General features: G+C 38.2%; 1 protein-coding gene across 4 annotated transcripts in view; it reads left to right on the top strand.

The window, feature by feature from the left end:
• WDFY3 (WD repeat and FYVE domain containing 3) overlaps positions 1-13691 on the top strand; it is a 297453-nt gene that overhangs the window by 186760 nt on the left and 97002 nt on the right. For all 4 annotated transcript variants that reach the window (XM_063458757.1, XM_063458760.1, XM_063458758.1 and 1 more), the window contains 2 exons: positions 8344-8521; positions 12849-13063. In XM_063458757.1, the coding sequence (XP_063314827.1) occupies positions 8344-8521; positions 12849-13063 (393 nt within the window). The remainder of the gene's footprint in view (positions 1-8343; positions 8522-12848; positions 13064-13691) is intronic.

Raw genomic sequence — 13691 nt, 5'->3', positions numbered from 1 at the left:
CTTTACCGTTCGTGTTTATTATTTTGTTAAATTATGATAATGGCGAATATTTAGAGAAAAGACAAATCACAGTTGCCATTGCAGTTTTAAATAATGCAGCAGATTTTCATTTGATTAAATATTTAAAGATGTTGTTATATTTTTAGAAAGTGCTTCTTTCCCTGGCAGAGCACTCTACCAGACACAATGATATCTATTATTAATGTTCCACAGCATGCTAATGTTATCTGGAAATAGTCATCAGTGGCAACTGTTAATTGTCATACTAATGACATAATCTATTTCCTCTAAAAATATCATGCTTGCTGGAATGCTTACATAGCATTTCTTTTTAATGAAATTACAATACAATGCAATGCAATTTCCTAACATTACAATTCTATAATTTCATACCTGCCAACTGATCCCATGTGATGAGGTCAACCCCAACACATGAATCTTGGTCGTTTTGGCTAGTTGTATCAACCATCCTCTAAATGTTCCAGATCTTCCTAAACTTTTAATGGCAAAATTGGCATGATCACATTTATGCAGCTTTCCGCACTTTTGAGTGCTGATGACTCTTACATTAACATCTATATTAGTAGGTTATCAAACTTGTAAATTAACACTAAAATCAAATATTTTCTGCACATTCTCCTTGTTGTTTCCATAAGAACAATGTTATAGTAACAGCATTAGGTATACAAACGTGTCTTAACGCTATAGTGTTCTAGTAACTAAAGATTAGAAGTGGTCTTTCCCTGTCATGTAATGACGCTGTCTCATGAATAATTCAATAATACAATAAAGATTGATAAGTAAAAATGCGAGAAATACAAAATCAGAAGATAAATTATAAAATTTGTGAATATTACATATTGACTTATTTCTAGAATGTATCTTTTGATTTTTTATTTTTTGCATTTTTACTTCTCAATCTTTATTGAATTATTCATGAGACAGTCATTACATGACAGGACGAGAGCACTCCTAATCTTTTGTATTTTCAGTTGTAGGTTAATATGTTCCCTATTCCTCTTGACCCACCTAACTTTACTGCATTTAAGTAATCTGTCCCCCTATTCTTTCTACTTTTACTCCACTTAAATCTTATTTTTGTTCTGTAACTAGTTACATAATCTCCACCCCCTCCCAATGAAATAAGAAAAGCTTTTTATTTTCCTTATTTCTGCCGATCTATGTTTGGTTGCCCTGCCTCCATGATTGAAATCTTAAATCCTGATGATCTCCGCCAATAAAATTCTTCCCTATTGGGAGGCTATGCACGTGTGCGGCAAACAGTATCTCCTCATAGAGGTACATTGAGTCAATGCATCTCTGTAGGGAGCTTTCATCTTATCCGTGCAGGCTGTGGAGAAGCTGAACATCAATCCTGCAAGCTTTGCAAGACTGAACCCAGGAAGTCCCTCTAGTGGCCGTCTGAGTGACAGGCACTAGAGGTGGACTTTTCTCAGAAAAGGCAGTGTTTAAACTGATTCATTACATTAACCACTATATTAAGAGATTTCAGAATTAAGGTCAAATAACAGAATAAGAAAAAAAACTAATTTAAGTAAATTCTGTTTTCAGCTTTGCTATTTTGATCTTCGAATACCCTTGAAAATCACATAATTTCACACTTTAGTAAATAACTCTGTATGTAAGTAACATAATTGTTTTGTTTGTTTCTAAAACCTTCTTTCAAAGTTTATATTGGGTATGTATAGCAATTACAAAGTTTAGTGGCTAGTTTACATGCTTAGATGAACTATGAATGCAAGTTTAAGGGACACTGTAGTCACCAGAACTACAGCTTAATGTTATTGTTCTGGTGTCTGTAGCATTACCTGCAGGCTTTCTAATGTAAAAATTGCCTTTGTAAGAGAAAAGGCAGTGTTCACATTACTGCATAGGGACACCTCCAGTGACAGTCACTCACCTCAGCTGAACATTTCCTATAGAGATGCATTGATTCGGAGCGTGATATTTTGCCATGCATGTGCACTACTCCTATGGGAAAGCATTGGATTGGCGATGGAGATCATCAGCTATGGCGAGACCAGCGTGGCGCTGGAAAAAGGTGGATAAAATACCCTTTTCAAAGGGTGGCAAGGGGGGCCGGAAACCTAAACAGTGATTTTAGCACTATAGTGTCAGGAATACGTTTGTGTTTCTGACACTAAGTGTACCTTTAACCCCTTAAGGACCAAACTTCTGGAATAAAATGGAATCATGACGTGTCCTTAAGGGGTTAAATTAGATTAACAGGTAGCCTAGAAATGTTGTCTGTTCTAGAAAAAAACATTAAAAGAATTCACCGTGAGATTACTGACAGTTGTAATAAATAAACAAAAAAAATATATATCTTCAAAGTTCCTGCATTTGTGGAATAGAACCAGGGATTATTTTGGCTCTCTGCCCAGATTAGGAAGTAGCAGGTTTTTCTCAGCTTGTCTCCGTTATCCTGCTTCGGAGGGAGGTAAGCACATCCAATAAAGTTATGCTTCAATGAATTTGAATGGCAATACAAAAAAATATGACCTCATTGGCATGAAATGACCTTCATTAATATTACATAACATGAGATGCTCATATTGGCTGTGTTTATGAGATGCTCATATTGGCTGTGTTAATATAAGCATTTCAAAAGATACACTGAAACGGAGTTGGATGGACTACTTTGTCTCTGTATTTTTCCTACACTTGACAAAGTAATTTCCCTTGTCACTTCCCCCAGCCGTCACCTGTGATGGCTGGAGGAAAATGTAGCTCGATCTATGGAGGGTCTTGCAGGATCTTCCAAAGACCTCAATACTGCATTTTCAAGCATGTGCGAGAATACAGCAGTGACATGGGCTCCTGGCAGCCTAATCTCGGAGAGCTGGAGAGGAGCAGATGGAAGAGGATAGTGCTGCTGCCCGGAGGAACAGGTTTAGGAAGTATAGCTCACCATTGTGCCACTATTCTTCCCAAAATATGCAAATATAAACCTATGTGATAATGTTTTCATAATAGAGGATGAAACCATACTTACCAAGTGTCTCTATTTGGAGATTTAGGAGACAATCCCTATATATGACTCAAATCCCTCTGTCCCTCTTTTCTACCCTAATGTCATCCTTTTCAGCTCCTTATTGTTGGTGTGTCTGAGTGTATAGCAGAGCTGCACAACAATAATACTCACAGTAATGTGTCTTTAGACTACATTTATAAATCGGCCTGTGTCCTTTACTATTATTGCTTAATTTTCCATTGAGTGAGTTATGTCAGTCATACAGCAGCCAACAAGTTCTCCCATGTCTCCAGTTGCTTTTCAGATTATGCAGGAACGGTGAAGGTTAGGGGCTGTATGTTGCCCGAGCATTGCCTCTGTCACATATCAGGGAATAATTATTTAGAAAAGGTAAACAATTTAAATATTTTGGTTTTAAACGTTCACTTTTGCAGCAATCACGGTTTACAGGAACATTTGTACAGTTTCAGCCTTTGGTGAAGTTGGCAAGGATGTATATTTTCCTGATGTTCTCCCTCCTGTGTTCCACCATATTTCTTTAGCTTGTGATGGCTTCAACTGCCATGAAACCTTGTAACTCTTGTACTCAAGTGTGCACAGAGTCTATGGAAGAGCCTGCGGTTTAATGTCTCATATTTGTGTTTTGAGCAAAAGCTAATGGGTAATGGCATAGTTTGGAGGTGTAGGCAGGGACACCGTGATATAACTTATGTTATGAACACTTTTTTATTACAAAATCACTCCTTTAACATCTATGTTTAGAAAATCTGGAAAAAAGAATAACACATATGCTTATCACCTTCTTAAAGTGGTACTGTTATTGAAAGTTTACCATGAGCCAGTGTTTCTCAACAACCTCTCCCTTTGTGGAAGAAAGAGGAAAAGGTGTTATTTCAACTCTCTGCTGATACTTTGGGCCCCACCCCCCACCACCTCCATTTTATTGGGCTTTTATAAAAGTAGATGAATCTAACGGATATATATATATATATATATATATAGATAGATATAATATTTAATAGATTTCCAATCCATTATATAGATGATGCTGTATTTAAAAAAAATACAAAAAAGGTAAAAAATACTCTGCTTTAAAGTTTCTTCTGTCAAATACACGGCAAATACACAAGTAGCAGAAGAGGCCCCTCACAATCCACAATCCACAATCCACAAAGAAGCTGAACTACTAATATGTCTCTCTTTTTTTGGCCCATGGGTTTATTAGTTTTTGTTCCTGTGGTAGTTTATGGGATATGTAGTTCGATCACCACCACCAGTTCCATTCATCTGGAAATCTATTTTACCTTCTCTGTTGTGTTGAGAAGGAATGCAGGCCTTAACCTGCAGTCGTTTTTGCAAACTTATCCACTTTAAGGCCCTGTTTGAAAGGTGCAAGTGACAGGCGTGCTCTTTACAACATAACCTATGAAATTAATGTAAGCTATTAGTGTTTACAGTTTGTAGTGTTTTTAAAGTACAATACAATGCTGTGTAGGCAATTTCTGATGACCGTGCAAAACATGTTACTAATTTTATAATGTTGGCAATAATGTAAATGTATTTGCATAATTCTATGAACGATAGATGTACATCTGACGAGCCTCCTGTAAAAATTCAATAACCAATGTGTGAGCGCTAAAATCCCATGCAGATAATATGGCAGCGTTCAAAAATACAATGCACAAAAAATTGTGAAAAGCAGAACAATAATTACCAAAAAGAACGCGCTAAATTAATCTGTAAATACAAAGAAACAAATAATGGTGCAGACCATCTGGTAATAGTAATGTGGGGAAAAGGAGTTATATGAAAAAAAACTCACATGTCCCAGAGCCCTATCACCCCTGGCTCTGGGTTTGAAATGCTCCTTGGGAGAGGGGATATTCCCACACTGCAGGGTAATCCAGAGGATATGTCCACTGATGATTCTGTTGTGCTGTGTATAAAAGGAAGAAGGGCAGGACCCCCAATTGAATAATATCACAATTCGGTTTATTGTACAAAATAGGTTAAAAACCCTTACTTTGGATGTGGTGGGTATGAACTCGCAGAGTCACCCACATAAAAGCATAAAACACATATACTCGAAAACGCTTCCTGGTTGTAGTCCGGTCACGTGATCGCTTCCGGGTCCGCCCTCCAATGACGTCCGTGTGACGCCGGACTACTGGAGGCGGGCAAAACGCGTCACACGGACGTCATTGGAGGGCGGACCCGGAAGCGATCACGTGACCGGACTACAACCAGGAAGCGTTTTCGAGTATATGTGTTTTATGCTTTTATGTGGGTGACTCTGCGAGTTCATACCCACCACATCCAAAGTAAGGGTTTTTAACCTATTTTGTACAATAAACCGAATTGTGATATTATTCAATTGGGGGTCCTGCCCTTCTTCCTTTTATACACAGCACAACAGAATCATCAGTGGACATATCCTCTGGATTACCCTGCAGTGTGGGAATATCCCCTCTCCCAAGGAGCATTTCAAACCCAGAGCCAGGGGTGATAGGGCTCTGGGACATGTGAGTTTTTTTTCATATAACTCCTTTTCCCCACATTACTATTACCAGATGGTCTGCACCATTATTTGTTTCTTTGTATTTACAGATTAATTTAGCGCGTTCTTTTTGGTAATTATTCTCCTGTAAAAATTATTTGAGCTATTTCTGAGTCAGGTATACAATGTATTCATGACCCCTTTAATATTTTAAGAGGCCATTATCAATTTGCTAAAGGCCAACTTTCTCCGAAAGATATCAGAATGCTTTCAGCGAGAGTCCAAGAGACATTTTTGATCTGGTTTTCCCAGATAATGTGGTTTAGATTATAGATATTCTGTCAGACCTAAGCTCTTATGAATTTGCCAGCAGTGAAAGAACAGAGATAATTATATTTGTTATTTTCAGATACCTTCTTGTTATATTCTGACAGATATTGAGATTTGCAGTTAGCAATTATTTTAAAGCCCTGTTCCTTATTGTGTCATTTAGTTTTTAGTCTACATATTAGTATTTTAGTATACATATCGTACAAAAGTTACTGTTCTCAGAACAATTATTTTTATTTTGCTAACAGGTAAAAGTTCCACCACCCATCTAATTAACGCTTTTTGTAGCAATGTCAATGCTAGACATTAAAGGGACACTGTAGGCACCCAGACCACTTCAACTAATTGAAGTTGTCAGGGTGCTGTGTCCCTATTGCACTTAGTAAATAATGCTTTCCTATGGGGAGGTCTAATGCGCACGTGGCCATTGCCGCTCGTGCGCATTAGGTTTCCCCCGCCGGCTGACATCGGTTGGGCATGAGCGTGGGCGGAGCCTGACCAAGCGCCAGCGCTGGATTCAGGTAGGTGGCTGAAGTGGTGAGGGAGGGGATCCTATAGTGCCAGGAAAACAACGGCTTTGTTTTCTTGGCACTATAGGATCCCTTTAAAAGGACACTTTAACATTAAGCACAAATATTTTAACTTTAGTTTTATTTACATTTTTAAATTACTGGAGCTCCCTGTTATCCAAAAAATAGTTTAAAAAAACAAAACAAAAAAAAACAACCACTTTAAGATCTTCAAAAAGGCTGGAGGGCACTAATGCTGTTGTTTAGGAAAAATGTAGACATTGCCATTGCTTAGAATCAGCAATGTTTTATATTGCTAGACAAAAGGGGAAGTAGCAATGCACCCAAAACAACTTCATTAAGATGAAGTGGTTCTGGTGCTTAAAGTGTCCCTTTAAGTAATTCCTTTAAAAACTCGTGTGAATATCAGTAGGAGAGCCATACCTAGCTTGCAGAGAGGGGTATTTAAAAAAAAAAAAAAAAATAGCTGGTGGATTGGGGCATGTAACGTCCTTCAGTAAGTCATGCAGCTCTTTGATCCTTTCAGCTGTTGGCATTTCCTTTGCCATTCTTTCTTATTTCACCGATTTATCCTGTGCCAAAGTGGATTATAGGTATGGATTCACCACTAATAGTGTAAAATATCATCACTTTTCTGTATCTACACTCACTGGTGTAGAGGACAATGTTTAACCTCTTCTTAATAAAATGATCTCTAATATTAACTGTTTTACATCGAATGTAAACAGGTACTGAGCTACACGTACCGAAAGTACCACATGGAGTATGCATGTTAATATTTTTTTTTTAATTATGTTCTACAGATTATGCACCCTTTTGTCTTACATCATTTTGTAGTGAGTTGCGTTTAAGGCCCAGAAATATAGCTTCATATTATGTATATACACTAGTAATAGTATTATTGGTAAATGCAATATGGTATCTAGTTTGTGATGGTTTAAAAAAACACTCTGATAGCTGATGGATCTCCAGCTGATCCAATCAGCTAAGCCATACACTGCCTTTGTTTGCTCAGACTGAAAATTTTTGGCTCTCCTGTAGCTGAAGTTGTACATGGGTTGACCCAGAGTAAGAAGTCAAACCATTCTAAAATAGCTTACTACATACAAGAGGGGGGTGTCAGGGCACTTTTGCCACAACAGGTATTACAATGTGCTTTAGTGGTTATGGTGCTTGGAGTGTTCCTTTAAATTAGTGGTTCCCATACCAGTTCTCAAGACGCAGCAACAGTCCAGGATTTGCCAGTACCTCCACTGTAATATAAAAGGGACATAGAAAATCAAGGACTGTTGCAGGGCCATTAGGACCAGTTTGGGAGCCACTGCTTTAAACTTTGACTCCAGGGAGATTCAGATATGGGCTTTAGTTCCCTGAATTGTCCTCGAAGAATTCTGCATAAGCCAGTAGATCGTAGCCTGTAAATAAATTTAATGTCGAATAAACTGGCCAAAATGGTTTGTCTTTGTTCAATTGCAAAACCTAAGTCTTTACATTGACTCACGCTTTCTCTTTCTAAGTGTCCATATTTAGGAGATGCAGTTCCTATTTTGGGGTCAAATCCCCAAATCTGTATTTCCTAAAAAATATTGAGAGCTATGCTGACATACAACTAGCTGCTGGATCTGAGATATGTAGTAGCTGAGGAGGAGATGCCACAATTAAAATATGATTTTTTTTTTTATTTATTTACAGTGACAGCAATTTAATATTTGTTATTTAGTGTTCTGCTAGGCAATTAGTCTGGATAATGGGTTAATTTAACCCATTAAATAAAACGAATCCTGGTTTCTGAAGATAATTAGATACTTAAGTTAGTTATACACAACTAGCAATCCAGAGAATGCAAATAATAAAATATTATGCAGGTCTGTAAATTTATGCAATCAACACTACCAAGGTGTCTTGCATAAAACAAATGCTAAATACTTATAATTGTTTGCTTCCTTAAGCAATATTAATTCATGTTTTATTTTTTATTTTTATCTTTGTAGGCATGTCTACCATGCAGTTTCCACATCCTCTATAAACCCTCAGAAAAATATTACGGATTTGAAAACCCAAGTAGGAACACCCTTTGTGTCAAGTTCAGATGCTGTCATTATACATCCCGGGGCCGTGTTGTCTATGTTAGACCTTCTGGCATCTATTGATTCAGATACTCAACCAGAGGTAATGTATGGGGAAAGTTAGTTTTGTGCTGTAATGGTAGCTAAAGTAGTGTGTTCTTACTATCTGTTAAATGGTCACACTAAGAAGGTGTTCATTTCAAAGATATTTATTTTAAATTATGAGTTTTAAATTGTAGTGTTTTGCTCTGCTTCTAATTTTCCTAGTAAGAAATTTAGCATGTGCTTTCTCTTCATCCAGAACTGGGGAAAAATAAAAGCTAGTATGGTGGTGTATTAACAGTAGCAACTCAAGCATCTGATTATCTCTGTGTGTCTACTTTTCCAAGTGATCTAGTGTGGAAAGACTGTTTATTTTATCAGGTGTAGTAGTAAACGCAGATGTAGATCACTTCCTGCATCTTTTTAAATTGGTGAATGAAATAAAGTTGAGGCGTGATGGAAATTAGATCAAACAGCTTATTTTCGTTAACCCCAGAGGCTTGACAATGCACCACCCATATGTAACATGGTGTGCAGGAGTTTACATGAGATGCATGGAGCTGACATTAAAATGTTCTAACATTAGCACCTCAACAGCTGTCCATTTACACCACTCTAATGTGCTAGTTTTCTCTGATAGTTAATTAATTATTGCAGTAATAGGTCTGAGAACAAAGCAAGGAATTTCACCCATAACCATCCACAAAACCGCAATCCTAACTTTACTACACTGAACAAAATTATAAACGCAACACTATTGTTTTTGCCCCCATTTTTCATGAGCTAAACTCAAAGATCTAAGACTTTTTCTATGTACACAAAAGGCCTATTTCTCTCAAATGTTGTTCACAAATCTGTCTAAATCTGTGTTAGTGAGCACTTCTCCTTTGCCAAGATAATCCATCCACCTCACAGGTGTGGCATATCAAGATGCTGATTAGACAGCATGACTATTGCACAAGTGTGCCTTAGGCTGGCCACAACAAAAGACCCCGGGGGGGTCTGAAAACCAACCAGTATCTGGTGTGACCACCATTTGCCTCACACAGTGCAACACATCTCCTTCGCATAGAGTTGATCAGGTTTTTGAAGGTGCCCTGTGGAATATTGGTCCACTCCTCTTCAATGGCTGTGCGAAGTTGCTGGATATTGGCAGGACCTGGAACACGCTGTCGTATATGCTGATCCAGAGCATCCCAAACATGCTCAACTGCTGACATTTCCGCTGAGTATGCTGGCCATGTAAGAACTGGGATGTTTTCAGCTTCCAGGAATTGTTAACAGATCCTTGCAACATGGGACCGTGCATTATCATGCTGCAACATGAGGTGATAGTCGTGGATGAATGGCACAACAATGGGCCTCAGGACCTCCTCACAGTATCTCTGTGCATTCAAAATGCCATCAATAAAAGTCACCTGTGTTCGTTGTCCATAACATACGCCTGGACATACCATAACACCACTGCCACCATGGGCCACTCGATCCACAATGCTGACATCCGCAAGCTGCTCACCCACACAATGCCATACACGCAGTCTGCCATCTGCCCTGTACAGTGAAAACCGGGATTCCTCCCTGTAAAGAACACCTCTCCAAAGTGCCAGACGCCATCAAATTTGAGCATTTGCCCACTCAAGTCGGTTACGATGACAAACTGCAGACTTTTCGAGACCCCGATGAGGACAACGAGCATGCAGATGAGCTTCCCTGAGACGGTTTCTGACAGTTTGTGCAGGAATTCTTTGGTTATGCAAACCGATTGTTGCAGCAGCTGTCCGGGTGGCTGGTCTCAGATGATCTTGGAGGTGAAGATGCTGGATGTGGAGGTCCTGGGCTGGTGTGGTTACACATGGTCTGTGGTTGTGAGGCCAGTAAGATGTACTGCCAAATTCTCTGAAACGCCTTTGGAGACGGCTTATGGTAGAGAAATGGACATTCAATTCACAGGCAACAGCTGTGGAGGACATTCCTGCAGTCAGCATGCCAGTTGCACGCTCCCTCAACATCTGTGGCATTGTGCTATGTGATGAAACTGCACATTTTAGAGTGGCCTTTTGTTGTGGCCAGCCTAAGGCACACCTGTTCAATAATCATGCTGTATAATTAGCATCTTGATATGCTACACCTGTGAGGTGGATGGATTATCTCGGCAAAGGAGAAGTGCTCACTAACACAGATTTAGACAGATTTGTGAACAATATTTTAGAGAAATAGGCCTTTTGTTTACATAGAAAAAGTCTTAGATCTTGGAGTTCATCTCATGAAAAATGGGGGCAAAAACAATAGTGTTGCGTTTAGAATTTTTGTTCAGTGTAAATATCACATTTTCAGCTGAAGGATACTAGTGTTCTTTGAAATTCTTATTTTGCTGCTGTGCCTTGCTCAGTTGAGTTCAAGTTCTTTTCTTCATAATAAGAACAAAAACGAAAACTACTTTTTTTTCATGAAACTGGAAATTACCATTTGTGAATTCACATTTATCTTCCATGTGACCACATATTATATTGTAGTGTAGTCTGTTTTATAAAACTGCAGAAAATGAATGTTAGTGATATAAATAGGATATTTTGTATCTGAATATGTTTCTGCAGCCATTTTGTGCCGTTGAGCTTATTCTAGACACAGCATCCAGTCCCCATCACTGGCCTTCCCACAAAATGGTGAACTTCCTTTCTATTGGTGATTACGTTTTGTGGCAAGCATAAGCACTCTGCATATGGAACATTAACTAGGCCATTGTTTGGCTTGTTTTCACTAACTCCAGTTTGTTTTTGTTTTTTTAACCTTCTTTTAAAAAATATTTTAAAAAAATCTGAAAAAAGCAAGTCTGACATACTACAGCTTTGCCACTTGTTCATTTATAATGAAACACTTGAGTACTTTCAGGTCAGGCTGAAAGATGCTCAGAGCACAGTCATCACTTTGAGCTTGTTTTATGGCCACTTAGTGAATCGTTCTTGAATCCCCCATTTCATTTTCTCTTTCACTTGTTTATATTGTAACCGGGTTTACCTTCACTGCCCCCACACAAAGTCTTGGAGCCAAGTTTGAGCCTGTGCATTAAATGACAATGTTTTGTTTGTATGAAAACATCCTATTCTGTTCTATAAAACGACAATAAGCAACTGCATTACAATATTAAAAAAAAAGGCATTAAGACAATTTCCACATAAAAGTTACAAACCTTTAAGGTAGAGTAATTATTGAAGTATATGCTAAATCAAACAAGTTTCTGCATAACCACGCAATGAACTAGTTATTGTACTAAAGTAACATTTAAAGTTAACCTTCATTTCTTCCAAGTAGAAATGTCAAATCCTAAGCTAAGAAGAAAACCAAACATGATCCATAAGATGAGTAAATATTTTGGCTTCTTACGAGGCAATTCTGATTCTCAGGCACCTAGAGAAAGATTCTCAGGGCCGACTGACCTTGTATTCACATAACAAAGCACAAATGTTTATATACATCATTAGTACAAGTGTGTGAGAGTTTTCATTCTCAAATTAACCTGTTTATACCCCAATTAACCATTTTATACCAAAATGACCATAACCGTGTAGTACTTTACAGATGTTTCTGTGCTTTTGTGGCTTGGGGAATAATTTATACTCTTTATTGCATATGCAATGCTGCTGCTTAATACATTCTAAAACTGGAACATTTTTTACAGCTTGTAGGTGCCTAATGTATAGGGAATTAATCCCAAATGCTAGACACAGTCAATTTAAAGTGGCTCTTGTGTCTTTGCATATTTTGCAAAGACCTCCAATTGTGACTCTGCTGCTTGCAGTGAGGTGGCCGTGGGTTGCAAGGAAAAGTTCGTTTTACGTACCGGGACCTGTCCGTCGCAGCTGCCACCGCCTTTCTGCTGGTCCTGTTAAGTTCATGGTGCTTCATGTGTCAGGAGCCGATGTCCGCGATGTACCCTAGCACATGTGCAACTGTACATCGCTTATGTCTATGGCTGATCTCGGGATCCTCCATAGACATCCGTGTTGAACAAATCCTTTTTGCCTTTTTAAAGTTAGTTACTACATCTGTTTCTTTAGTTATCTTATCATTGAAAAACGTAAATAATCACAGGAAACAGTACATGGAAAGTTTGGAAAATAATAATGATTATAATAATTATGTGCTTATCCCCTTTTTTTTTTTTTTTAATATACAAACCATTGTCCTCCTTTTTTTTTTCTTTCCTTAAGGCTCATTGACTTGCATGACCTTGTTACATCGCGAGGAACACCATGAACAACATATATATTAATAATATTCTGCAATTCTGCAGTTTTTATTTACTTATAAAGTGTTGAGATTATTCTTATTTTCTGATATGCCCAGTTCATTCTGTAAATAGTTCAACTTTGCCATTTTCTTCTGTGCAGCATGCCCTGGACCTCCAGCTAGCAGTAGCAAACATTTTACAGTGTCTGGTGCACACCGAAAGAAACCAGCAGGTCATGTGTGAAGCTGGGTTACATGCTCGTCTATTGCACAGATGCAGTGCCGCTCTAGCTGATGAAGACCACTCGTTGCACCCTCCACTCCAGAGGATGTTTGAAAGACTAGCCTCCCAAGCCCTGGAGCCTATGGTGTTAAGGTGTGTAATAATATATAATTAATAATAATAGTAATATGTGTCTGTTTTTTTGGTTTGTTTGTTTTTTTTCAAATATTTTCAAGAGTTGTCATTTATTTGTTAAGAAGCAGTTCTATGCCATGCTGACATTTTAATTGAAATTAGCATAACATATTTTAGAAAGCAAGTTTTTCATTTTCATTTACTCTCATCTGTCATTCTTAATTCTCAGTAGGCCTCTTCACTAATCCATGCTGAAACCAGGTTAAACCTTGTTATTCACTAAACCAGAAAGCGTAGATCAGGGATGCTAAAAAGGTAGACCCCGTGATGTTGTAGAACTACAACTCCCAAGCTGTATTTTTAAAACATCTGGGGGTCTAATTTTTGAGCACTCCTGGTGTAGATAATTGGAAAAAGTGAATTGCAGATTTTAGACCAAGGTAAAATTGTGAAGGTAGGTGAGTCACAGATCTATTTAGCTACTTTAAATAGAGTACCACTACCAAACAATCTCTCAGCCAGGGTGAGAGGACCTATAGTTTAAGGATGTTTGGTGTAAATCATGGCAATTGTGAGGGATATCTGGACGTCTTCCTTCACAGGCCTTCTCTTAACTGCATAGCAGGGAACTGTTAAGGGGGCTTTT

This window comes from Pelobates fuscus, chromosome 6, assembly GCF_036172605.1.
Source record: "Pelobates fuscus isolate aPelFus1 chromosome 6, aPelFus1.pri, whole genome shotgun sequence".
Lineage (NCBI taxonomy): Eukaryota > Metazoa > Chordata > Amphibia > Anura > Pelobatidae > Pelobates > Pelobates fuscus.
The sequence above is the reverse complement of the archived record's forward strand: the minus strand, read 5'-3'. Positions and strand labels throughout refer to the sequence as shown.